This window comes from Prionailurus bengalensis, chromosome B3, assembly GCF_016509475.1.
Source record: "Prionailurus bengalensis isolate Pbe53 chromosome B3, Fcat_Pben_1.1_paternal_pri, whole genome shotgun sequence".
NCBI lineage: Eukaryota > Metazoa > Chordata > Mammalia > Carnivora > Felidae > Prionailurus > Prionailurus bengalensis.
In genome coordinates this window covers 71,723,022-71,750,600 of record NC_057355.1, presented here as the reverse complement: position 1 = coordinate 71,750,600, position 27,579 = coordinate 71,723,022, and the positions used below count along the sequence as shown (strand labels likewise).

The window sequence follows — 27,579 nt, the reverse complement described above, 5'->3', positions numbered from 1 at the left end:
CCCCACGTTCCTGGAAAATACCTGGATTCCTTTTGCTTGGAGGGGCAGGTATTGTTGTTATTCTGATGCTGTTTTGACTTAGATCTCCCTGGCCGGAGGGTAGACCTTGGGAAGAGGTTCAGACTAGTACATTTTCTCTCGTGTCTGTAGAGCCCAGGCCCTCCCTGGGTTTGTGGGAGCTGTAGCGAATGTTGTTTTTTCCCTGGTCTTTGCTCAGAGCATTCATTATAGCTTTCTTAGTGAGCCTAGGCAGCAAACTCTGAAGTTAGATGATTTTAGTGAGCCTTCAGAGGAGCTCCCAATTTTAATGTCGCCACTGTAGTGAGGGTGCCCTAAAAAGCCTAAGAACTATTAAAGAAAAAATCAGGGGCCTTAGCTCAGGACAAGCCCAAATCAAATTCTAGCACTACAGTTTACTCCTCCAGTGACCTTGGGTAACTCAGTGGGCCACTATGAGGCCCCGCTGTTGAAAATCAAAATATACGAAGGCCAGGCATTATAATAAATGTTATATACCTTCTAGAAGTAAGCAGTAAATTTATTTTGGATATATTTTTTCTTATAAAAAGTCTTGCCTGGTGACTTTGAGTGTAAATGGATTCCCATTTTTTTTTCCTCCTTGATATACATTAGTTTGAATACAATGTATGTGTTCATTATTCTTCCAGGCAGAAGATGTGAAAGAAATAAACTAGTGGATGGAATGTAGTAATAGAATGTTGTAGACTTCTCAACATCCTTATAATTCTTATGCTTTATTGTTAAATTAATGTTATTTTTTTGGAAAGTAATAGTTACATGGTTAAATTAAAAAGGGATCAAAGCGTGTATCATGAAGTCTCCTACGTCGCCTAATTTCTCTACCCAGTAACAGCATTAACATTTTCTTATGTATACTTTCTGAGATATTTTATGTAAGTATAGGCAAATATATGTATTTTACCCTCCCCTCTTACATACTCTACCATGTATCTTTTCCCACTTGAGATTTCCAAATGAATAAAGAACATTCATATTCTTTATGATGGTTACACAGTAATCTAATGTATGTGCATACCATAATTTAAGCTTTATTGGTGAACATTTAGGTAGTTTACAGTCTTGTTTACCCCAAAATGAATAACCCTGTATATAAGTCAGTTGTCACATGCCACAGTTCAGTTGGGTTTGATATAGTTTATAAGGACTCTAAACATGCACCGCTTCCTGTTACTTATATTTATTTTGTACACGGTGATAACTGGAAACCAACCAACACCATAAATGTCCTGATTGAGCAATAAAGGATTTTTTATCAAAAGCAAAACCACGCTGATGGCTTTTATGTGAATGGATCTTTGCCCACTTCAGTTTAAGGGATGGTTTATTTTGCTGTGAACACATTTAATGTTGAGAAGGAATGGCAACATGAACCAGAGAAACCACATGGGCAGAAGGAGCATGTTTCCAGTGTTTACTTAGCAGAATGCATGCTGGATATCTTCCTGAAATAACAGTGTTGAGTAAGTAAACTCATATTTTAGCATTAAGTTAGGGAAAACAGAAATGTTTTTTTGGGATGAAAATATGCAAAACAAAGGCTTCTGGGAATTCCACCAAAGCTTTTTTATTTTTTTTTAAGTCATAAAAGGCTAAAATCATGTCTTGTGAAACCTCTAGTTTTCCAGTTAGGAGTATCTTGGATTTGAAAGTGGACTTATTAGGGATGTGTCACTCCCATTAGGGAGTGACTTTCTGGGCTTCAAGATACTGTGAAAGTGAAATTTTTAGGCAGAATATCCCCATTCCTACTCATTAGCTGGTTGAGCTTGGACACTTAATAATAGAAACAACACGTTAAACAATTTAGTTGCATGTCAGCTACTGTGCAAAGTATTTTATGTTTATTTTACCTCATTTAATCTTCACAACAGTCCTAAGAGGTGGGTGGTATTTGTCCTCATTTTACAGAAAGGGAAACCAAGGCTTAGAAAAGTTGCAAATAGGTGGGGGAGTCAAGCTCCAGTTTTGTCTGACTTCAAGATCCATTATGTTAACCACTAAGGTGCCTGCCATTAGTCTCCAAACCATGCTTACAGACCTATAAGATGGAGATGACCTATATTTGCAAAATGAGGCAATATATAGAAAGGGCTTTGTAAATTCTGAGATAGGCAAAGTATTATGAAATAGATAAAATATCAAGTTAACAGAGTAGACTTTTACTGGCTCTTGTATTCTGATTTCAAGTTATTCTTTCCTGCTGTTGTGATCCAAAGCCCTCAGGTAGTATTTCATTTGTGACCCTGGTGAAATAGTTGTCTTTTGGTATGAGCTGCATGGCCCGTCTGTGTTTCTGAGCTCCTCACTTTTATATATGCTCTGAGTGGATTCTGCTTGCACTGAGGTTAAAACCATTGGTATTTTGGGCTAAAATAGCTGACAGTGAGTGAGAAACAAACTTGGAATCTTTTCTGATAGTAGTGCCTTATAGAGCTATCTCTAAAAGAGAACTATGCCAAGTGACAGTGTAGCATTTAATTCCTATGCAGAATTTTGTGTTTTCCTTTTGCTTCAGTTTGAAGATGGAATCCATGGAGGAATGCAGGCCTGGGTCTTCGAAAGCCTATGTGCCAGCCCAGAAGTGGCACCGTGAAAGCATCTGTAACATCAATCAAGTGGGCTTGGATTTGGACATTCTCGGTAGGAATGGTTAAAGGCTGATGGGACCATAAAGCAAGTACTTGAACTTTGACTAAGATAATGCCTTAAAGTGTTCTCTGTGTCCCATGTCTATGTGTCTTTTCTATCTCAGAAAGATAGGTTCTTTAAATTACTGTTGATTCCCATAATCCTAGGCACACAGTGGGCATTGAGTAATTGGAATGGAACTGAATAGGCAATTGTCATCTTAGAAGAATCAGATTTGGTATTATCAGTTTGTAGTTTATATCAGGTTTTCATGAAGCGTCTGTTCCCATACATAAAATGTATGTTTTGGCCATGAATACCAGTACTTAGAAGCTTTTACTTGTCACAGGGGACAAAATGAGTGGGTCATTGGTAGTTTATGGGGTATTTATAAAATATTTACTTGAGTTCCCTAAATGCTTAGTAATTATGAAATGGCCTTCATTGGTAGAATGCCATTGGTAGAACTGTAGAAACCTTGCACTTCATGTCTTATTACTTATGTTCCCTTAGTTAATCTAATATGCTGCTCATCTGAAAACAGCCTTAAATAATTAAAGTGTTATTCAACTGTCAGATGGGAGTAAAATAACACTTTGATTATATCTCTCAGGTACTTTAAACCACCTCAGTTTCTTTCTGACCTACTGAGCCAGTATGTCATTCTCATTATATGCTAAAACCAACCATCTTCTGTAACTCTGCTTCCTATTTCTTGTAGGAAGAAGCATGGTGAAGTGGATAGAACTGAATTTAAATCCTCTTTAAAAAAAATGTTTATGTACTTATTTTAGGGGGGGAGGGTCAGAGAGAGAATCGCAAGCAGGCTCCACATCATCTTGCAGAGACTGATGTGGGGCTTGATCTCAGAACTCTTGAGATCATGACTGGAGCTGAAATCAAATGTCTGGAGGCTTAACTGACAGCCACCCAGGTGTCCCTAATTCTTAGGTCTTAATAGCTCTTAATAGCTAGTTAATTTAATTTCTCTAAGCCTCAAATTTAACAATAAATATGGGATAATAAAGTTTGAGTGAAATGGTTTTTAAAGTTTCTGACAGAATAGTAATTTGTTTTAAGCTTATTTATTTTGTGGGGTGCCTGGGTTAAGCATCTGGCTCTTGATTTCGGCTCAGGTCATGCGCTCATGGTTCTTGGGATCGAGCCCATTGTTGGGGTCTGTGCTGACATTGGGGAGCTTGCTTGGGATTTTCTCTCTCCTTTCACGATCCGCCCCTCCCCCACTCGTGCTCTCTCACTCTCTCTCTCTTAAAATAAATGAATAAACATTAAAAAATATTTTGAGAGAGAGAGAGAGTGTACCCGTGTATGCACAAGAGGGGAAGGGGATGGGTAGGTAGAGAGTGAGAATGCCAAGCATGCTTCGCACTATCAGTGTGGAACCTCACATGGGTCTTGAACCCAGGGACCATCAGATCAAGACCTGAGCTGAAATCAAGAGTTGGATGCTTAACCTACTGAGCCACCCAGGTGACCCCAGATAATAGGAATTTTTAAGAATGTTAGATACTACTTCCCTTTCCGTCAGCTTATTTTAGTCATACCCATCCTTTAAGGCACTGCTATCCAACAGAATTTTCTGTGATGGAAGTGTTCTATATTTGTATTCTGCATGGTAACCATTAGCCACACGTGGTTATTGAGCAATTAAAATGTGACTGAGGAATTTAATTTAAAATTTAACAGCTGTATGTGGTGTTACCTGTTGGGTAGTGCAATTTTTTTTTCTTGTGATGAGAATTATTTAATTTTTTTTAATGTTATTTTATTTTTGGGAGACAGAGAGAGAGAGAGAGAGACAGAACATGAGCGTGGGGAGGGTCAGAGAGAGAGAGGGAGACATAGAATCTGAAGCAGGCTCCAGGCTCTGAGCTGTCTGTCAGCACAGAGCCCTGATGTGGGGCTTGAGCTCACCAACCTTGGTATCATGACCTGAGCTGAAGTCAGGTGCTTAACCAACTAAGCCACCCAGGCGCCCCTTGACTTAAATTTTTTTTCAGTTTATCTATTTTGAGAGAGGCAGAGAGAGTGTGAGTGGGGGAGGGGCAGAGAGATGGAGACTCACAAGCAAGGCTCTGTGCTGTCAATGCAGAGCCCAATGCTAGGCTCGAACTCAACAAACTGATCATGACCTGAGCTCAAATCAAGAGTTGGCCACTTAATTAACTGAGGCACCCAGGCACCCTATGATAACTTTTAAGATCTTTCTTAGCAACTTCCAAATATACAATATGGTATTATTTTAAGGCTCATTCAAGATACATAACTTTTTTCTTCATGAAGACTACTATGACCAATGATTCTTATTTATTTTAACTTTTTAAAATGTTTATTTTTGACCCAGAGAGAGACAGAGCATGAGTGGGGGAGGGGCAGAGAGAGAGGGAGACACAGAATCCAAAGTAGACTCCAGGTTCTGTGCTATCAACACAGAGCCCGATGCAGGGCTCAAACTCACAGACTGCAAGATCATGACCTGAGCTGAAGCCAGACGTTCAATCGACTGAGCCACCCAGGCATCCTGACCAATGATTCTTATTTTTAACAATCCTTGCTATACCACTTTTTGGTACTTCCCATGGACATTAATCTGCATCAGTCTTGTATTTCTAACTAGATTGTATCTGAGGTTATGGATTTTAAAATCTTCACATTGCTGTATGAAAAGGAACATGATAAAAATATAATAGTTTTAGTAAGTTTTAGATTATCATTAAATATAATACAAGAAACTTTCTAGTTAATAATAGGGAATAGTCTGAAGATTGCCTGCAGTGATGAGCTTTGTGTCTAGGCTTTCACCTGAAAGTTAGATTACACTGAAGCCTTGGAAGAGGAAATTATGCTTTCTTATATTGCCATCTTGTGGCTGCCTTGGGTTCTAAATGATGCTAATTCAATTTTGCTATGTCAGGAAAGTTTTCTTTAGTTTGTTGTGATAAATTTTTACCAAAAGTAAACGTTAAATACAATCAGTATTGTCTCATGAAATTGAAACATGCTTTGAAAAAAAAGTTAACTATTTTGGATTACCTTCTCTCTCTCTCTCTCTTTTTTTAAGTATGCTCCATGCCCAATATGGGGCTTGAACTCAAACCTTGAGATCAAGTTCCATGTTCTATTGACTGAGTAAGCCATGGGCCCAAGATTACCTTATTTATTTTATGAGTTCCTGGCTCTTTCCTTCTTTTTTCTTTTTATTAAAAAAAATTTGTTCATTTTTGAGAGAGAGAGAGAGAGAGAGAGACAGACAGACAGAGCATGAGCAGGGGAAGGGCAGAGAAAGAGGGAGACACAGAATCTGAAGCAGGCTCTAGGCTCTGAGCTGTCAGCACAGAGCCTGACACGGGACTTGAACTCACAAACCGTGAGATCATGACCTGAACCGAAGTCAGATACTTAACTAACTGAGCCACTCAGGCGCCCTTTTTTCCTTTCCTTATTTATTTATTTTTTTTCCAACGTTTTTATTTATTTTTGGGACAGAGAGAGACAGAGCATGAACGGGGGAGGGGCAGAGAGAGAGGGAGACACAGAATCGGAAACAGGCTCCAGGCTCCGAGCCATCAGCCCAGAGCCTGACGCAGGGCTCGAACTCACAGACCGCGAGATCGTGACCTGGCTGAAGTCGGACGCTTAACCAACTGCGCCACCCAGGCGCCCCTCGTTTCCTTATTTTTTCTTTCTTTCTTTCTTTCTTTCTTTCTTTCTTTCTTTCTTTCTTTCTTTCTTTCTTTCTTTCTTTCTTTCTTTCTTTCTTTCTTTTTTAAAGGATTTTGTGAATCTAATGACTGGTTACAAGTATTTTCTGTAGTTGAACACCCTATGGACTTGGAAAGGTTGGCAGTAACCCATGTCATTTATGCCCCATCTCACTGAATTTGTTCCCATAACTGCAAAGCTCTGGTTGCAGCCAGCACATGGCTCCTTCCTTTTCCATACTGTTCTCTTATTGTGAGACTCTGGACATGTAACTTTTGGAGTTTGGTTAAACTTATTGTACAGTTTTACCCAAACTTTTAAATTTATACAAGAATCTGAGCTTGTGTAATGAGTCCTGTCCTAATGTGATACTGAGTTTGGGCATTTGGGCATTTCATGCCATTCATTCTCCAAATAGATGGGTCAATTTATATTACTGGTTGGCGATTGATACAAAGAATGGTTTTCCTTGAGGTTAATTTTCCTTGAGGTTATAGAGATGTGGCTTGGGAGTAGGCTGGTATGCATTCAAGTCCTGTAATCATAACCTTTATTATTTACTCTTTATTTTTCAGAGATGATGCATTTGGAAAGATGATATGCAGGTAGTTGGTAGATCGTGTGGTTCAACTAATTTCTAGATAGAAGCTGATGGATTTGATACCAGAGGTAAGTGTAAAAGAAAAGTCTTTTTACTTGATTTGGATTTCTAATCATCTAGTAAGTTTTGGGGCTCAGTGTCCTTAGTGGCTGGAATTTGGTAGTTTGAAAAAGCCTTAGTTCTAACCTTAAGAGTGTCCTCCTAGTTTAGAGACGGGGAGCCTGTGGTGGTTTGCCCTTCATCAGTCACCTATAGTTTGCCATGATGAAATGCATGTTAAGTCCGTGTTTCAGCTGATCACCCTGATTAAACACATGCTCTGAGCAGACTAAAGCTAGGGCAAACACCTGGAGTTGAATTCTGCTTCTTGGAATTCTTACTGGGATCTAGCCCCCCAGTCCCAGGTAAATCTTAAATCTTTGAATTACAGATCTGATACTACAACACTTTGTTGTGTGCTTTGACCTTTTGTGATATCTTCTTGACATAGATAGAACCAGGGTCAAGAATCTTTCTCAGTGTAAACATTCAAACACTACAGAAAAAGCACTGATAACTGGTATAATTCTATCACCCACTTTACTTGGCGGTTTTTAACTAATCACTATTTTATTAATTTATATATAAGATTAAGAGGATTTCAGAGTTGGTTCAGTCAATTTTGTCAGGATCATAAAATGCAACACTATGTAGTCACTTAAAAGTTCTGATACAGGTTTACCTTTTTTGAAATGGAAGGATATTCAAGATACATTGAGTTAAAAACAAGTTATAGAGCAGTGTGCCTAATCCCTTTTATGCTTAAATATTTTCATATACTTATGTTTACTTCAGAAATTTTATGAAAGGATATACTCAATAGTAGGGATTATTGTTTCTAGAACTGGATTCTAAGGGTGATCCTGTTACCCTGTGTTTTCTGACTTTATTATATTCATGTATTGTATTAATTGAACCTACACAGAACAGGCTTCTATTCTTTTCATCTGTGCCTGCATGCTTCAGCAGAGAATGGGGTACATCTGAGGGAGAAATACAGGAAATGCAAATAATCCAAAGTAACATTAGTACTTGAAATAGCTTTCAGCTTTGGCTATGTCTTTTTGCAGCAATGACGTTTCAGGAGACCAAAACTAGATCTGAGTCTGACTTCTTTCCCAGCTTGGAATCCTTGGGTGTTGTAAGTCCTGGATATACAACAGATGTTGACAACATTTTTCTTTTGTGGTAAGGCTTATGTTGAAGCTGAGAAGCTTTGACATACATATGAATCTTTGAAAATTCAACTTTGTGGCTTCGTGGCCAGCTGCTAAGTTGCTACAGATTTAATTTTTTAAAAGGTCAAAGATGTTGAGGTAGCATAGTATATTATGCATAGATTCTGGAGTGAGACTGAGTTCAAACCAATCCTTTGTCACTTAACAGCTCTGTAACCTTGGCAAGTTTCTTAACATCTCAGTGTCTTAATATCTTATGAGAATAATAGTGCTAGATTCAAAAGAATAGTATGTCACTTTGAAGATTAGATAATAAATTTGTGGGCTTAGAACACTGCTTAAGCATATAGTGATTGTTCAATAGATATTACCTGTTTTTTTTTATTGATGTTTATTATTCAGATAGAGACAGTGCAAGTGGGGGAGGGGCAGAGAAGGAAGGAGACACATAATCTGAAGCAGGCTCTAGGCTCTGAGTTGTCAGCATAGAGCCCGATGTGGGGCTCCAACCCATGAACCATGAGATCATGACCTGAGCTGAAGCTAGGCACTTAACCGACTGAGGCACCCAGGTGCCCCTAGATATTAGCTGTTTTATCATCAAAGTCCATGTGCATATTTATCTTAAACTATTCTACCTGGTGGTTTCTGACATCTTTGTCTCCAGCACATAAAACCTAATTTAAAGTTCTAGAATTATGGTAATAAGTATGATAATCAGGACTAGTGTGTATCTCTATGTGACTGTTCCAATAACATTTCTTTAGTTGATTGATCTTGTTTTGGCACTGAGTTATTTATCATCCTATTCCTCATTTTGTCTTTTAGCTGGAGCAGATGATACTTGATGGTTCATTTAGCTCTTAATTGACTTTTTAAAAATTTAGATGTAGTGATTGATTCCTATTAAGACTGACTTGAAAAAAAAAGAATGACTTAATATCTTTATTTTTATAAATGTTTCTTAAAACATTTCTTAAAACATTCTTAAACATTAAAACATTCTTAAAACATTTATTAAAATGGTTGGAGATAAATTTTGATGGCTGTTCCTCTCACTGCTTAGAGCTTAGGTAGTGAGATTTTAGTCCATCATATATCCAAGCTGACTTGTTTTCACTCAGGGCACCATGGGGATGGGTTGGCCGTCCGTTAGTGTCTTCTGATTTTTGCGGAGTCAAACAATTACAAAGCAGATGGTGATTCTAGGTTAAGACAATGTACCTGTGATTGAAAAAATAAAACAAAACTAACATTAAAATATAAGGATGTATAAGTTTATTGACAATCCTTTGACTGCAATAGTATTTGAATAGCACTGACCTAGGGCTATGAAAGAAAGTGGTTTAGTAAATTGAGAGTTTCTGAAACAATAACTCTGAAGTCATTCATGTTTACATTTTAAGTTGTGTAATCATTTTGTACTGATGAGTTTCTACTGATCAATTTTCTACCGAGTGGTTGCTTACACATTTTAGGTTAGTATTAAAAATGTATTTTTCGGGGTGCCTGGGTGGCTCAGTCGGTTAAGCGTCCGACTTCACCTCAGGTCATGATCTCACGGTTTATGAGCCCTGCATTGGGCTCTGTGCTGATAGCTCAGAGGCTGGAGCCTGCTTTGGATTCTGTGTGTCTTTCTCTGCTCCTCCCCTGCTTGTGCTCTCTCTCAAAGAATAAATAAACATTTTTAAAAAATGTATTTTTCTTCACAGCATGAAAGTAGATGGAAATTAAAGATGGAAACAGACTTTTCTCCTCAGAAAGGGTTTATAGAATCAACTTGCAGGGTGTCTGGTGGCTCAGTTGGTTAAGCATCCGATTTCAGCTCAGGTCATGAGCTCGAGGTCCGTGAGTTCGAGACCTGCATCGGGCTCTGTGCCAACAGCTCAGAACCTGAGACCTGCTTCGGATTATGTGTCTCCCTCGCTCTGCCCCTCCCCCACTCATGCTCTGTCTCTCTCAAAAATACACATTAACAAAATTTTTTTAAAAGAAATGCAAGAAAATTAGTTAAAAAAAACCTTGCAAAAATGTAAGAGGCAGGAAGAGTAAAATATTTTCTTTCATCATTCTTAGATTCTTTGCTAGATTGTAAACTCCATGAAAGCAGGAAAACTTCCTTATCTGTAATGCCTGGCCTAGAATAGATACTCAAAAATATGTGAAGTGAAACCTCCATTAGATATTTTTTTAAGTTCCTGGAAAATGGCACCCTTTTTAATGGCATTTTGGCAAGACATTTATTTACATGTAATAATTGGAACTTAAATTTTGACTCTGATGAAAAATGTATATATAGGTACATTGTATATATAGGTACATCTGGGTACCAGTGAGTCTACCTAAAAGTCTTAATACTTGGGGTGCCTGGCTGGCTTATTGGTAGAGCATGCTGCTCTTGATCTTAGTGTTGTGAGTTCAAGACCCAAGCTGGGTGTAGAGATTACTTTGATTATGATGCTTGATCCTTTAAGGGTCAATGAAGAATGGCTGCCAAAACAACCTGGATTTGAGGAATAATTATATAAAAGCTTACATTTATGTATGTATGTATGTTTATTTATTTTTCTGAGAGAGAACCAGCAGCAAAGGGGCAGAGAGAGGGGGACAGAAGGTCCAAAGTGGCCTCTGTGCTGACAGTAGAGTCCAGTGCAGGGCTTGGACTCATGAACCATGAGATTATGACCTGAGCTGAAGTCGATTGAAGTCTTAACCGACTGAGCCACCCAGGCACCCCAAAAGCTTACTGATATTTAATAGGATATCTTTTATTATGAGCATTTTATTTATAGCCTTAATTGGACATTTATCATTGATTTAAGTTTAACAGAGCACTCAGGTATGGTTAAAAAGTCATTATTTCTGCTTTATAGTTAATGTTGAAATACTTATAATTGTTTTGGCTAAATTATACTTTAAAGAATTTTTTGCCCTACATAGTATATTTATATCCCTGAGGATATATTTTACTTGCAAGGGATATAACATACAAATTCAGGTATTGGAAGTCTAGTACTTATCCCTGTGATTTGAAATGAGATTTAATACTCATACTAGAATTATAGAAATGGTATGTCACTATAATATGAAATCTAATTTTTAGATTAAGATTCTTCCATTAAAATGAATATAAGTATCAAATTAGTTTAGATCATGCTAACATTCTAAGATTCAATAATAACAGGAGAAATTACTATTTTGAAATTTTTAGAGCAATGTGGTATATAAATACTCAGTATAGCTGATAGACACTTAATATCTACCCAAGATCAATATCAAACTTTATGATAAAAAAATCATTTTTGAAACGTGAAGATAATCTGTAATTAAATGGTATAAATGATGCGTAAGCACAAATTACAGAGTTTATCCAGATCCTTATATTAGGAAGAATGGATCAAACATCTATAAATGAAAAGCAAAACTTTAAACCTGTAGAAAAACAAGGAATATGATGACATTGGAATAGACTTAAGCACCAAAAGGAAAGATTGATAAATTTGTATACAGTAAAATTAAAACTTAGGTTTACATACCATGTAATCAACAAAGGACTCCATAGAAATATAGAAATGATCAAAGGATATGAATAACTCACAGATGAGGATCTCTGAGTAGTCAGTCACCTGAAAAGATGCTTAATCTCACTAATAATCAAAGAATTGGCATGTTAAAACATTGAGATGCCATTTTACTGCCATCATAAGGGCAAAAATGAAAACAAAACCAGAAAAATGACACTTGCATATGTTGCTAAGTCTGAAGCAGTGTGCTCTCGTTTTTGCTGGTGGTAGTGAAATTTATTTGAAGTTGATTATACACAAATCCAGTCTCTGGGTATTATGTTCTATAGGAATTCTTGGCATGTGTATTCAAGAAGACATATATAGGAAGTTTATTGAAGTATTGTCTTTAATTTTAAAAACCTGGAAGAAATGTCCATTAGAAGAATGGATACATTGTGGTAAATTTTTAGAATTTGGCTGTTAAAATGAATTAATGCAAGGTATGTGTATTAACATGACTACATGTCAAAAACAGTTAATAAAATAGCAAAGTGATGCATACTATGATAAGTAGTTTTAGGACACGCAAAATAAGATTTTAGTAGTTTAAGGACATGCAAAACAAGATTGATATATACATATATACTAAAAGTATAAAAGCATGCATGAGAATGATAAATACCAAAATCTGGCTTGTTCACCTCTGGAGAGGTAGAAGAAAATGGGGAGGCTTCAGTTATATTTATAATATGTTACTTCATTTAAAAGAAAATCAAGTGTGAGAAAGATTTCAGTTTATTAAAGCTGCATGATGGTCATTCGTCACATTTTTTGTATGCTTGATATTTAATAATAAAAACCAATATTTAAAAAAAAATTTAATGTTTATTTTTGAGAGAGAGACAGAGTATGCGTGGGGGAGAGGCAGACACAGAATCCAAAGCAGGCACCATGCTCTGAGAGGTCAGCAGAGAGCCTGATCTGGGGCTCAAACTCACAAACTGGGAGATGATGACCTGAGCTGAAGTCTGATGCTTAACTGAGCCATCCAGGTACCCCAAAAACCAGTATTTTAAAAAGTTCTGTTTGGTGGATGGGTCTCTGTATCTCAGCCTTGATTGATTTTAGTAATCTCATCCCCAGGAGCACTCCAGAAAAGAGCCAGTGAAGGCAGTGAAAGGTTTGCCATAACAAGAGGACACAATGCCACTAAGAAGGAGGTTAGTTCAGTTCCTGGTGTTCCAGATAACTGGGATACTAAGTCTTTGTAGCCCCCTGCCCCTTTTTATTCTATCCGGCAAAATGTTGGCAAAAAAAAAAAAGTATACATACACACCCACATAATATGTATATTATTCTTACAGGCTTTTAGCCAAGTGGGTTGGAAATGTGAAACTGACTCTAGAGGAAATTTGAGACTGACTTTGAAACTGACTTAGTTTTGAAACCCTAAGGTTTGGGGAATCAATGCTCTTGATGAAGAAGCAGGAAGAGATCATGTTGCAGTACAAAGGTAGGTTAGATCACAAAGTTAGGTACTGGTTGAATTTGAATGCTTCTAACTTTAGATTCTACACTTTTGTAGTATATTTGGCATAATTAAAATCAGGAAATGCATAAACTGCTCAGATATGCAAAAGAGATGTTAGGGGTTTACACATGAACACCCACTTTTGTTTGAATCCAGTTTGTACCACCAGAATTAAGTTACCACTGTAAACTCTCAGACGACATTTTAGGAAATGTATACAAAGGCTAAGAGGACCCTTTCTAATTACTGTGAACAAGTTGGAAGTAGACAGAAAACTAGCCAAAAGTTGTGTAATTAGGATAGGTTTTGTTTGAAGAAGAAAGGGTTAGTATTAGAGATTTACAACCCATAAAGGGGTTTACAGGGCTTTGGTGTCCATTGTGTAGTTATCTGTTACAGACGACATTTTAGGAAATGTATACAAAGGCTAAGAGGACCCTTTCTAATTACTGTGAACAAGTTGGAAGTAGACAGAAAACTAGCCAAAAGTTGTGTAATTAGGATAGGTTTTGTTTGAAGAAGAAAGGGTTAGTATTAGAGATTTACAACCCATAAAGGGGTTTACAGGGCTTTGGTGTCCATTGTGTAGTTATCTGTGGCTGCAAAAGACAGCATTAAGGCTTGTATTCTGAGGACCCCTCAAGCCCTCTTCAGCTTAGTTTCTAATATGAATTCCAATAGGCTTCTATAGATTGAGCAGAAGACCACGCAGGTTACACAGAACAGAAATGAAATTGGCAGGTGACAGCATTAGGGTAAAACAGGCACAAACATTTAAACAATTAAAAGGAGGTCCAGGAGAGCACACAGGCAGGTCACCTCAAAAAAGCTGTGACCCCTGATCCTCCCTTCATTTCAGGCCCTGTAATAAATGTTGGTAACATCATAAACTAAGGAAAAGTTCTATTTTTAAATGTATCTAGAAGATATGTGAAAGCTATAAAGATCCCTGTACCAAGATGGATAAAAAGTAAAATGGCAGAACTAGAATGTGGAGGTGATAGCTATCCAATTACAGGCATCACATTTCCGGGACTTTTTCCTACTTAGGAAGTATGTGGTGCCCAGCCTGTCATCCCCAAGTGTTTCTAGGACAAACACGCCTGTGTACTCAGAGGTTCTGTTAGCTTCTCAACTGCCTCTCGCCCCCTTGCCTGCTGTTACCTCGGGAGACTCTGACCTCAGCTGTTACACCCAGGAGGGCTAGGATGTTAACTCTTCTGCCAGTCGAGGGCAGTGCAGGGAACTCAATGGCTGTATCCATTGGGCTCCCAAGCGGGAAACCTAGACCACACTACGTGAGACTCGCACCCTCATAGCGCCTGATATGCGCCTGCGCCGGGAATACGTACCCAACCAAGTCTGGGTGCCACAGCCTGACCGGTCCCAGGATCCCAAGCGGTACGGAGCCCTGTGCCCAGTACCCGGCAGGCTCCGGGGCAACCCCGCGCATGCGCTCTCAGATGTAGTAAGAGCCGCAGGGCGAGCCCTCCCTACAGTAGTTGTGGAATTGTGGCGGCACCGGTGTTTTCCCGCGCTTTATCTGGGCGCCTCAGGTTAGATATTTTATTTGTATTATTATTATTTTCTCGGTAGACCGCAGGAAGCAGGCCAACAACTCCAGAGTGAAGTTTCTGTGAGTCTAATTCTCAAAAACTTGGCCCTCAGTAACTTGGACAGCTCGCTAAATTGGCTTTATTCCCCCAGTCAGGGAAAATTGGGAATTAGCCGCTCCCCTCGCTTTGCCCGAGAAGGCTCTGGTTCGAAACGTCCCAGCTTTTCTGCTCGCCCCATGCCTATTAACCCTGCTGGAGGTAAAATAAGCCTTATAACTCTGGCTGCAAGGTGCCATTTACCTTTGGAGCCTACCTCAGCGGGTACTTTGGGGGACAAAGGTGTCAGAGCGTCCTCGTCGACCCCTGTGACTGAGGCAACATTCTTGACAGAATTTATCGGTTGATAAATGTGAACATTTTTCCTTGGTGTATAACTGAAGTGTCACAATTATTTCTTACAGTGTATGATTTTGATATATCCACAATATTGCTGTCCAGTCTCGGTTAGTAAAACTCCAGTGAGAGTGGACGCTATATTGAAAAGTAACCTAAAAGTATTTATTTAGTTTTACATTTAAAAAAAATTGCAAGGATAGCATTCAATAGCAATAGCAATTGAATAGCAATTCAATTTGTATTAATATTAAATGCTATCCTTGTAATTTGTTTGCAAGGAATTGTTTGATGATAAAGCAGCTTTTATACAGTTGTTCAGGTTTCATAATAGTCATTTGCTTGGACGAATTAAATTATTTTAATACTAGCAGATTACTACCGGCTTTTTAGTTAAGGCAATGCAGGTAAAGAATCTGAGAAGTCCATTTATTATGGAAAACCTAAAAATGTAACTTAAAAGACACTTTGCACTAAAGAATGGTTGAAATCAGTGCCTGGACTTAAGTCTGCCAAGTGTGAGAAGTGATACTAAAATATGCTAGCAAACTATGGACAGTAATAAATTTGGCTTTTTTATTTAGGTATTGAGGAATGGCGAAGGGCGTAATTAACTTTTGTTTGTACTTTGCAAAATGTTCCTGAACTTTATTTTCTACGTACATACTATTTTTGGCTTTAGTAAGATTTGGACCACTAGTGTCTTTAATTTGTTTCTTTAAAATTTTTTTTCATGGACTTTCTAGCAGTTTACACAAAAGAACACAGTTAATATTGAGTGAAATCAATGTAACATTGATAATAATTACAAAAACAGTAAAATACATTATTTTATCGTAATTAAATGAAAACATGGTCTGTTTATTTACTATTTATTTCATTTTCACTAAAAGTTGACTTATTTGGCCTTTTCATTTACCCCTTATTAGGATTCTTTTCAGCATCTGGAGACCTCACTTTCTATTATGTCTTTGTGTGAAGACATGCTGCTTTGTAATTATCGCAAGTGTCGTCTCAAACTCTCTGGTTATGCGTGGGTCACTGCCTGCTCTCACATCTTCTGTGATCAGCATGGCAGTGGTGAGTTTAGTCGTTCACCAGCTATCTGCCCTGCCTGCAACAGTACCCTTTCTGGAAAGCTAGACATTGTCCGCACAGAACTCAGTCCATCAGAGGAATATAAAGCCATGGTATTGGCAGGACTTCGACCAGAGATTGTGTTGGACATTAGCTCCCGTGCACTGGCCTTCTGGACGTATCAGGTTAGTGCTTAGGCTAGTTTTTCTGGACAGTATGATTGGAGGCATGTGGAGGCTTCTAATGTTTTTCCTTCACTGTGTTTGTATTTATTTTTTGTGAATATATAGAAAACTTTCTTTTTAATAATTTTTTTTTTTCAAAAGTAATATGTTTAGGGGTCCCTGAGTGGCTCAGTTGGTTAAGCATCCAGCTTTGGCACAGGTCATGATTTTGTGGTTTGTTGGTTTGAGTCTCACGTCAGCTCTGTGCTGACTGCTGGGAGCCTGGAGCCTGCTTGGGTTTCTGTGTCTCCCTTTCTCTCTGCCCCACCCCTGCTCACGCTCTGTCTCTGTCTCTCTCCCAAAAATAAATAAACACTAAAAAAAAAATTTGAAAAGGTCATATGTTTACTTTTGGAAATCCAAAGGGAAGAAAATAAAAAAATCACCCATAATTCCATAACTTGGAGATCATTGTTGATATTTTTGTGTATTACTGGACTTTTTTTTTGTACATAAATATGTTTTACATATATATATTTTTTGTCCCAAAGTAGGATAATATCAGTTACAGCTGACGATATATTATGATTACTAGAATATTTTAGTATTTTTAAATTAGTTATTTTATAATCATAATTTTAATAGTTGTATCATAAATTACTTCCAAGTTATAAAAAAATGTGATGAGCATTCTTATCAAATTCACGTATTTAATTATTTGTTAATATTAAATTCCTGAAAGTGGATGAATACATATTTCAAAGTTTTAAAAATTGCAGTTAATTAATTTAACTTTTAAAAGATTTTATTTTTAAGTAATCTCTCTGCTCAACCTGAGGCTTAAACTCACAACCCTGAGATCAAGAGTTGCATGCTTTGGGGCGCCTGGGTGGCGCAGTCGGTTAAGCGTCCGACTTCAGCCAGGTCACGATCGCGCGGTCCGTGAGTTCGAGCCCCGCGTCAGGCTCTGGGCTGATGGCTCAGAGCCTGGAGCCTGTTTCCGATTCTGTGTCTCTCTCTCTCTCTGCCCTTCCCCCGTTCATGCTCTGTCTCTCTCTGTCCCAAAAATAAATAAACGTTGAAAAAAAAAAAAAAGTTGCATGCTTTACCGATTGAACCAGCCAAGTGCTCCCCAAATTGCAGTATTTTAAAATTGTCTTCCAGTTAGGACCTTTTGTGTCCCTTAAATGTATGAGGGTGCCTGATTGTTCATATTTCTACTCACCAATTAGATAATGAGTAGAGTAAAATCTTGTTTAAATATGCACTTCTTAGATGACGGTTAGCTGAAAACATTTTCTTGTATGTTTTCATGTATTTTTATGAATTGCCTGTTTTAGTTTGCTTATTTCACTTGCTGTAGGTTTTTTCCCTATTGATTTGTAGAATTCTCTCTCTTTTTTAATGTTTATGCATTTTTGAAAGAGAGACATAGCATGAGTGGGGGAGGAGCAGAGAGAGGGAGACACAGAATCTGAAGCAGGCTCCAGTCTCAGAGCCCATCGTGGGGCTTGAACTCACAAACTGAGATCATGACCTGAGCTGACGTCAGATGCCCAACTGACTGAGCCACCCAGGTACTACCAAGAATTCTTTATATGTACGTAACTCAGATATTGCAAGATATTATCTCTTTTTTTATTTATCTTTTATTAGTCTTTTTTTTGATATAATAGAAATGTCTCATAATTTTTTTCTAGTTTATTAAAACCACTGTGATGAGCATCCTTAATACCAAGTTCACATCCTTAACTCATGATTTCTGGTACCTTCTTAGAAAGACTTTTCTGTGGAGAACTTTAATTGTGTCCTTGAGTATATTGTATATCTTGCATATACATTTATAATGCTTTTTAAAGATTTTGCTTGTCAACAAGTTAATCCTTTCATTATATTTTTCTGGGTAAGGCATCCCTCTTATATGCTCCTGTATCTTATGTATACTTTTATTGTATTATTTATATGGTATTATAATTATCTGCATACTTGTTCATGTCTTCTAGTTGGGAGAGTTCTTTATGTCAAGTTTTGATACTTTATCTCTGGGTCCTGAGTGACCATCATAGTTACTGGTCTTAAGTCTCAGTAAATATTTATTGACTGAATGAATAGACACTATATCTTAAAGTGGATTCCTATTTGGGGGATAGTACTGATTGAACATGAATGTGTTACTATTTTCATCTTTTCAAATATGGTAGAAAGCAGTGAATGAGTAAGGTAGTCAGAAATAAATTTTTTTTTTTCCTATTTAGTTATTCAACAAATATTTTCTGGAAACATTTATATTTCATGCACCTTGTTAGGTACTGAGTATACAGTAATGAACAAAATGTATGAGTTTCAAGAAGGCTACGGTTTAGTGGTGATAAAGATTAAAAAACCCCAGACATTTATAATATATTTGTAATGTGTACATTATAAGGAAAGTACAGAGTGCTGTGGGACTACATAGAAGGGACTGGTAACCCAGACTTGGTGGAGTTACATCACGCTATATTGAATGGGCAAATTAAAAAATTTAGAGGTGAGTGCTCATATTTCATTCTTGTCAATATATAAAGGATAATGAATCCAAAGATAAGCTAAAATTGGTGTCTGTATATAGTAGTTGTGTATGTGTAACAAACTTAATGGCTTAATCAACAAATTTAGTGGCTTAGAACAACATATGTTTATCATCTCAGTTTGTGTAGGTCAAGAGTTCAGGCATAGACTGCTCAGATTCTCAAAACTATAATCAAGGTGTTGACAGGGGCTACAGTATGGCCAACTGAGGAAAGATCTGCTTCCAAGCTCATGCTGGCAGCATTCCTTTCCTAGTGGAATGTGAAACTGAGGGCCATATTTTTTGTTACTTTTTTAAGAGGATTTTATTCTTTATTTTGTTTTTTAAATTTTTTAATGTTTATTTGCTTTTGAGAGAAAGAGAGACAGGTGTGAGTCGGGGAGGGGCAAAGAGAGGGAGACACAGAATCTGAAGCAGGCCCCAGGCTCTGAGCTGTCAGCACAGAGCCTGACGTGGGGCTCGAACTCACAGACCATGAGATCATGACCTGAGCTGAAGTCGGGCGCTTATCTGACTGAGTCACCCAGATGCCCCGAAGGGACTTTATTTTTAAAGCAGTGTTAGGTTTATAGCACAATTAAGAGGAAGATGGAGAGATTTCCCGTATATTTGTTGTCTTCGATACATGTATAGTCCTCCGTTATCAACATCTGCCACCGCGATGGTACATATGTTTTAAATGGTGGACCTACATTGACATGTCACTGTCATACAAAGTCCATAGTTTACATTAGGGTTCTCTCTGTGGTATATATATGCTGTGAATTTGGACAAATGTATAATGACTTATATGCACCATGATAATATCATCCACAGTAGTTTCACTGCTCTAAAAATCTGTGCACCATCTTTATCCCTCCTTTCCCCTAACCCCTGGCAACCACTGATCTTTTTACTATTTCCATAATAGTAACTGAAAAGTTTTGCCTTTTTCAGACTGTCACACAGTTGGAATCCTACAGTTTGTAGTCTTTTTCATTGGCTTCTTTTTTTTAAATTTTTTTAAGGTTTATTCATTTTTCGTAGATTGACAGAGGCAGAGTGTGAGGGGGGAGAGGCAGAGAGGGAGACACAGAAGCTGAAGCAGGCTCCGGGCTCTGAGCTGTTGGCACAGAGCCCAACGCAGGGCTCGAACTCACAGACTGTGAGATCATGACCTGAGCTGAAGTCTGACGCTTAACCCACTGAGCCACCCAGGCGCTCCATTGGCTTCTTTGACTTAGTAATACTCATTTAAATTTCCTCTTTTTTCATGTCTTGATAGTTCATATCCTTTTAATGTTAATACTATTCTGTTGTTAGATTTTACAGTTTATTTATCCATTCACCTCTGAAGGACAATTTGGTTGCTTACAAGTGTTGGTAATAATGAATAAAGCTGCTATAAACATTTGTGTGCAAGACATGTTTTCAGTTCCTTTGGATAAATACCAAAGAGCATGATTTCTGGATTGTATAGTAAGACTATGTTTGGTTTTATAAGAAACTGCTGTTTTATAAGGAATGTGTCTTACAAGAAATCTGTCTTCCAAACTTTGCATTCCTATCATCAATGAAGGAGAGTTCCTTTTGCTCCACATCCTTGCTAGTTATCAGTGTTCTGGATTTGGGCCATTCTAATAGGTGTGTAGTAGTATCTTGTTTTAATTTGCATTTACCTGATGACATGATATGGGATATCTTTTTTTTAATTTTATTTTTTAAAATTTACATCCAAATTAGTTAGCATATAGTGCAACAATGATTTCAGGAGCAGATTCCTTAATGCCCGTTACCCATTTAGCCCATCCCCCTCCTACAACCCCTCCAGTAACCCTCAGTTTGTTCTCCATATTTGAGTCTCTTCTGCTTTGTCCCCCTCCCTGTTTCTATATTATTTTTGTTTCCCTTTCCTTCTGTTAATCTGTTTTGTGTCTTAGCGTCCTCATATGAGTGAAGTCATATATTTGTCTTTCTCTGCCTGACTAATTTCACTTAGCATAATACCCTCCAGTTCCATTCACGTAGTTGCAAATGGTAAGATTTCATTCTTTTTGATTGCTGAGTAATACTCCATTGTATATATATGTATACCACATCTTCTTTATTTATTCATCCATCGATGGACATTTGGGCTCTTTCCATACTTTGGCTATTGTTGATAGTGCTGCTATAAACATGGGGGTGCATGTGTCCCTTTGAAAGAGCACACCTGTATCCCTTGGATACATGCCTAGTAGTGCAATTGCTGGGTCGTAGGTATTTCTACCTTTAGTTTTTTGAGGTACCTCTATACTGTTTTCCAGAGTGGCTGCACCAGCTTGCATTGCCACCAACAATGCAAAAGAGATCCTCTTTCTCCACATCCTCGCCAACATCTGTTGTTGCCTGAGTTGTTGATGTTAGCCATTCTGACAGGTGTAAGGTGGTATCTCATTGTGGTTTTGATTTGTATTTCCCTGATGATGAGTGATGCTGAGCATTTTTTCATGTGTCGGTTGGCCATCTGGATATTTTCCTTGGAGAAGTGTCTATTCATGTCTTTTGCCTATTTCTTCACTGGATTATTTGATTTTTGAGTGTTGAGTTTGATCAGTTCTTTATAGATTTTGGATATTAACCCTTTATTTGATATGTCATTTGCAAAAAGCTTCTCACATTCTGTCGGTTGTCATTTAGTTTTGCTGATTGTTTCCTTCACTGTGTAGAAGCTTTTTATTTTGATGAGGTCCCAGTAGTTCATTTTTGCTTTTGTTTCCCTTGCTTCTGGAGACGTGTTGAGTAAGAAGTTGCTGCGGCCAAGATCAAAGAGGTTTGTGTCTGCTTTCTCCTCAAGGATTTTGATGGCTTCCTGTGTTACATTGAGGTCTTTCATCCATTTTGAGTTTATTTTTGTGTATGGTGTAAGAAAGTGGTCCATCCAGGTTCATTCTTCTGCATGTCGCTGTCCAGTTTTCCCAGCACCACTTGCTGAAAAGACTGTCTTTATTCCATTGGACATTCTTTCCTGCTTTGTCAAAGATGAGTTGGCCATATGTTTGTGGGTCCATTTCTGGGTTCTCTGTTCTGTTCCATTGATCTGAGTGTCTGTTCTTGTGCCAGTACCATACTGTCTTGATGATTACAGCTTTGTCGGGATATCTTTTCATATGCTTACTTCACATTTGTTTATTTTCTTTGGTGAAATGTCTATTAAGGTTTGTGACTGATTTTTTTTTTTTTAAGTTTTTAATGTTTATGCATTTTTGAGACAGAGACAGAGTGTGAGCAGGGGAGGGGCAGAGGGAGACAAGAATCAGAAACAGGCTCTAGGCTCCGAGCTGTCAGCACAAAGCCTGATGCGGGGCTCGAACTCACAAACTGCAAGATCATGACATGAACTTAAGTCAGCTGCTCAACTGACTGAGCCACCCAGGTGCCCGCCCCTGTGACTGATTTTTTAAGTTGGGTTATTTATTGTTGAGTTCTAAGAGTTCTTTGTATGTTTTGGATAACAGACTTATCATGTCTTTTTTTTTTTTTTTGAGAGAGAAAGCGTGGGGGGACAGAGAGAGAGGGAGACAGGATCTGAAGGGGGCTCGAACTTATAAACCATGAGATCATGACCTGAGCCGAAGTTGGATGCTTAACTGACCAAGCCACCTAGGTGCCCCCAGATATTTTCTCTCATTCTATGGCTTGTCTTTTCATTCTCTTGACATTGTCTTTTGCAGAGCAGAAATTTTCAACTTTAATGAAATCTAGCTCATCAGTTCTTTCTTTCACAGATTGTGCCTTTTTGTGTTGCATCTAAAAAGTCACCATTAAACCCAAGATCATTTAGATTTTCTCCTCTGTTACCTTATAGGAATCTTATAGTTTTGTGTTTACATTAGTTCTGTGATCCATTTTGAGTTAATTTTTGTGAAGGTTGTGTACAGTATTATGTTTAGATTCATTATGACTTCAGTATTGTGCTGGCTGTTGCTCAAAGGCTGTACTCAATTACTTGCCTTGGCCTTTGCAACATGGCTACTTGCTTTTACAAAGCCAGCAAGAGAGTGTGCTAAGGCCGACTTTATAGTCTTATGTAATATCAAGCAGCATCCTTTCATTTTACCTGTATTCTTGTCACAGCTTCTGCCCACATTGTAGGAGAGAATCTAAGTACAAGGAGACAGGGATAATTGGAGACTGTCTTATCTGTTCTCCATACTATGGATTACTTGAAATATGACATTCATATTTTTTTTTTTAATTTTTTTTTTCAACGTTTATTTATTTTTGGGACAGAGAGAGACAGAGCATGAATGGGGGAAGGGCAGAGAGAGAGGGAGACACAGAATCGGAAACAGGCTCCAGGCTCTGAGCCATCAGCCCATAGCCCGACGCGGGGCTCGAACTCACGGACTGCGAGATCGTGACCTGGCTGAAGTCGGACGCTTAACCGACTGCGCCACCCAGGCGCCCCAATATTTTTTAAAAATACTAAGACTACATGTCACTTTTCAGGGTTAGATAGATACTTTTGTTGGTATAATGGTAGCAGTTTGAGAATATTCCTCCAGAGTTTTTTCTTATGTGTTTAGTGACATGGTGTATTATTTTCTATAGTAACCATCCAATTGTACATCTAGTTTGCTTCTTAATCTGGTTCTAAATGTTAAATTAGTAATGTCCTGGTGTAAATCTTTTTGTGTAAAGTTTTATGATATATAACTTTGTACTTATTACCTTAAAAATCTCTTTTTCTCTCGGGGCAGGTACATCAGGAGCGTCTCTATCAAGAATACAATTTCAGCAAGGCTGAGGGCCATCTGAAACAGATGGAGAAGATATACACTCAGCAAATACAGAGTAAGGATGTAGAATTGACCTCTATGAAGGGGGAAGTCACCTCCATGAAGAAAGTGCTAGAAGAATATAAGAAAAAGTTCAGTGACATCTCTGAGAAACTTATGGAGCGAAATCGTCAGTATCAAAAGCTCCAAGGCCTGTATGATAGCCTTAGGCTGCGAAACATCACTATTGCTAACCAAGAAAGTATGCTGGAACCATCCATGATTGCACAATCTGGTGTTTTTGGCTTTCCATTAGGTAAGAAAGGACATATAATATCCAATAACTGTTCTTTAAATCTTTCACATTGTGTTCTGCACAGTTCTAGAAAGTCAATGGAGACTCCAAAGGCCTAGAGTGGTGATAGGTTCCAGATTCCTTATCCAGGTCTAAACATGTACATCTTTGCTTTTATTTATTTTTATTTGCTTGTGGTTAAGTTACACCTTCTTTTTTTTTTTTTTTTTTTTTTAATTTTTTTTTTAACATTTTATTTATTTTTGACAGAGAGAGACAGAGAGAGAGACAGAGCATGAGCGGGGGAGGGTCAGAGAGAGAGGGAGACACAGAATCCGAAGCAGGCTCCAGGCTCTGAGCCATCAGCACAGAGCCCGATGCGGGGCTCGAACTCACAGACTGAGAGATCATGACCTGAGCCGAAGTCAGACACTCAACTGACTGAGCCACCCAGGTGCCCCTAAGTTACATCTTCATTGTAAACAGTAAATCTCTTCAAAATAGTTTGCAAATTGATACTTTAAGTGAAAAGCTGTTTCCTTGCAGTAATACTAGTTGCCAGTTTTCGATTCCTTACTAAGGACTAGATACTGTTATAATATTACATATATTCATTTTATTTTTAAAACTTTGTGAAGTAGTTATTACCCTTATTTTACAGATGAGAAAACTGAGGCACAGAAAGTTTAAGTAAATTAGTCAAGTTGCAGAACTATCTTCAGAGCCCACACTCAACCATTTCCTATCCTCAAGAAGTCCATGTTTCATTTTCTTTCACATGGCAATACTGATTGCACAGTACTTAAGTTATTGTTGGTTTGCTTTTGTTTATTCATTCATCAAGTATTTATCAAACATACTTCATGTACTAGTCTGCTAGACATAATCCTAGGCAATGAGAATATAAGGATTATGCAGATAGGATTCCTGCTTTCTGGAAGTGCACAATCTAGGAAGATACCAGTTCTTTTCTGCTTGTTAGGTCCCTTGACAGATGCAATGAAGTCCTGTCTCTTCCTGAGTTCTCTTTATACTATTCTTGATATAATAGAATCCAAGTGATTTTTACTATGCTATTAGTATAAATTAGTTTTGGAATGTAAAAAAGTGAAGTTTCATGTGCTTAATTTCCTAAATACATGTTTTTTGAATTACAGCCTGAGGAAAAACATTTAGTAGGGGAAGAGATGTCCTAGAAAAGGCAGGAAGTAATAAGGTGAAGAATATTAGATATAAGAATTGAAGCAAAAACAAGTTTTTGCTTAAATTTCAGTTAATCATAATTATAATTTAGTCAAAGTGTTATTGTATATTAACATTATAGATATTTTTTCCTTGTTACAATCCACATTTATGTTGATTTCTTTATATTCATCAGTTCTTTCCTGTTCCACTTTTTATGCACACCTAACCTTTTTTTTTAACTTTTTTTTTTTTTTTTAATTTATTTTTGAGAGAAAGAGAGAGTGAGAGACAGAGTGCAAGCAGGGGACGGGCAGAGAGAGGGACACACAGAGTCTGGAGCAGGCTCCAGGCTCTGAGCTGTCAGCACAGAGCCCGATGCGGGGCTTGAAATCACAAGCCATGAGATCATGACCTGAGCCAAAGTTGGACGCTTCACTGACTGACCCACCCAGGTGCCCCTTAACCTTTTTACTTTTATCTCTTGTTACAGCTGTTGGCTTGAAGCATGTTTATAGTCAGCATTCTCTTTTAGTTACATACTCCATTTAAAACTTGTAGAAGCCAAAGAATGGTACAGTGGAAGTTGTTAAATGTTTATTTAATCAGATCTATTGTCTGATTTTTTTTTTTAATGTTATTCTAATCTTGGACTGCGAGTATGTGCCAGTTTTTCATAGTTGATATATATTTTCTGTTTATGGCAGTATTTTAAAAAAATTTTATTCTAGAGGCTCCTGGTGGCTCAGTCAGTTAAGCGTCGGACTCTTGATTTTGGGTCAGGTCATGATCTCATGGTTGTGAGATTGAGCCCTGCATTGGGCTCCTCACCAGATGAGCATGCTGAAGAGTCTCTCTCTCCCTCTGTATGTACCCCCCCCCCCCCCCCCCCGCTAGGTGCACTCTCTCTCTCTCAAAAATAAAATAAGTAAATAAATAAAATTATTCTTAAAGAACCTGGGACAAACGGCTTTATTACACACGCGTGCACACATACACACACACACACACACACACACACACACACACACAATATTCCTTTGAAGTAGATTACATAGATAATGAATGAAATTATGAATTGTAAATTCTGGCTATACTAAAAAACATTTCACTGTAAAATTACTTTTGGTGATGAGTTCATAGCTACTGGAAAGTGCATCACAGCAGAAGGTATAGTATATACTGTGGTTGGGGGAGGGAGTAGGAGCCATCATAACCCTTTTCTCTATCCAATATTAAGTTTATATTTTACTGTCTCATAGGAATTGATTCTGTTAAAATATTTATTAAATGAATTTTGTCTTTTTGTACCTAAAGATCTGTAAGCAAATGGATGCTTAAGTTTTCCCCTTATTTTTTTCCTAGGGAACAACTCCAAGTTTCCTTTGGACAGTACACCAGTTCAAAATCGGGGTGGTGGAGATGGAGATTTTCAGTTCAGACCATTTTTTGTGGCTTCTCCCACAGCACCTGAACCCAGCAACAGCTTTTTTAGTTTTGCCTCCCCAGGTCGTGAAGTAGAGCAGCAGCAAATCTCTAGCAGGGCCTTTAAAGTGAAAAGAATTTAGCTCATTTTACAGAATGTTTCTCTTATCACTTTCAGTGGTCTCATTTAGCAAATTACCTTTATTCTAGTTAGGGTAGGAGTCCCCATCATTGTGCTGTTATATTTTTATGAGAGACTCAGTGTCTGTAGGAATGGCTTTAGAGTCTAGTTTCTTTTTCTGTTTACATTATTTAAGACATGAACATTATATTAAACTCAATTTTATTGTGAACTGTTAAGTTTTCACCAGCAATGAAAAGGGTATAATATTTTTGACTGTTTTGTAGATCACCATTTGTTTTCTTTCTGGACTACATGCTTATTTATGATGTATGTGTATATAAGCACTGTGGTATATGTCTACATGTCACTTTGGGTTCTGGTATTTATGCATATATGTATATATGTGTTCCTTTATATTGGTATTTTGCTGTATTTGCCAGTGTATTTATAAGAAGATTTTGGTCTCTGGAAATGGCAGGTGAATCTGTAGCTTGTTATTTGGCCATGTATATCTATTTGTATATATTTATTTATTTGCCCTTGTGTTAGTTTGTGGAGGTGTGTTCATGTCAGTGAATGAGAGTACAATTTGATGCATGTATATGAAGTCTTATATTTCTTTTTTAAAATGATTCATATTGATAAAGTTATTTTGTAAAGTTGATTTTTGGCATTTATTTTAAAATAAAATTACTTTTTCTTTACCCTTTTGCCAGCAGTTGCCTTGGGCCTACTTACGCAGAAAATTTAAACAATATATTATTGATCTCAAGAGATTATATTAATTAAAATACTTTTAAAGATTTA

The 27,579-nt window shown here is 37.6% G+C and overlaps 1 protein-coding gene and 2 non-coding genes across 3 annotated transcripts; all 3 read left to right on the top strand.

Moving 5' to 3' along the window:
• The first annotated feature begins 1,724 nt into the window (after window positions 1-1,724).
• Window positions 1,725-27,579, top strand: CCNB1IP1 (cyclin B1 interacting protein 1). The gene is made up of 8 exons (XM_043554172.1): window positions 1,725-2,682; window positions 6,969-7,062; window positions 8,104-8,221; window positions 12,861-12,937; window positions 13,082-13,230; window positions 16,127-16,459; window positions 23,729-24,062; window positions 26,589-27,579. The coding sequence occupies exons 6-8, from the start codon at window positions 16,163-16,165 to the stop codon at window positions 26,789-26,791; spliced, it is 834 nt and encodes a 277-aa protein (XP_043410107.1). The 5' UTR covers window positions 1,725-2,682; window positions 6,969-7,062; window positions 8,104-8,221; window positions 12,861-12,937; window positions 13,082-13,230; window positions 16,127-16,162; the 3' UTR covers window positions 26,792-27,579.
• Window positions 7,248-7,324, top strand: LOC122469894. Its single transcript, XR_006293773.1, has one exon. It is a non-coding gene; the product is annotated as a small nucleolar RNA SNORD126 (small nucleolar RNA).
• LOC122469888 lies at window positions 9,252-9,398 on the top strand. The gene has a single exon (XR_006293767.1). It is a non-coding gene; the product is annotated as a small nucleolar RNA SNORA79 (small nucleolar RNA).

What these genes read in the sequence shown, in the direction of transcription:
- CCNB1IP1 (XM_043554172.1), top strand. Translation starts at nt 16,163, where the DNA reads ATGTCTTTGTGTGAAGACATGCTGCTTTGTAATTATCGCAAGTGTCGT. An exon ending in TGGCCTTCTGGACGTATCAG is followed by an intron (nt 16,460 to 23,728) that starts GTTAGTGCTTAG and finishes CTCTCGGGGCAG; the next exon opens with GTACATCAGGAGCGTCTCTA. An exon ending in TGTTTTTGGCTTTCCATTAG is followed by an intron (nt 24,063 to 26,588) that starts GTAAGAAAGGAC and finishes TTTTTTTCCTAG; the next exon opens with GGAACAACTCCAAGTTTCCT.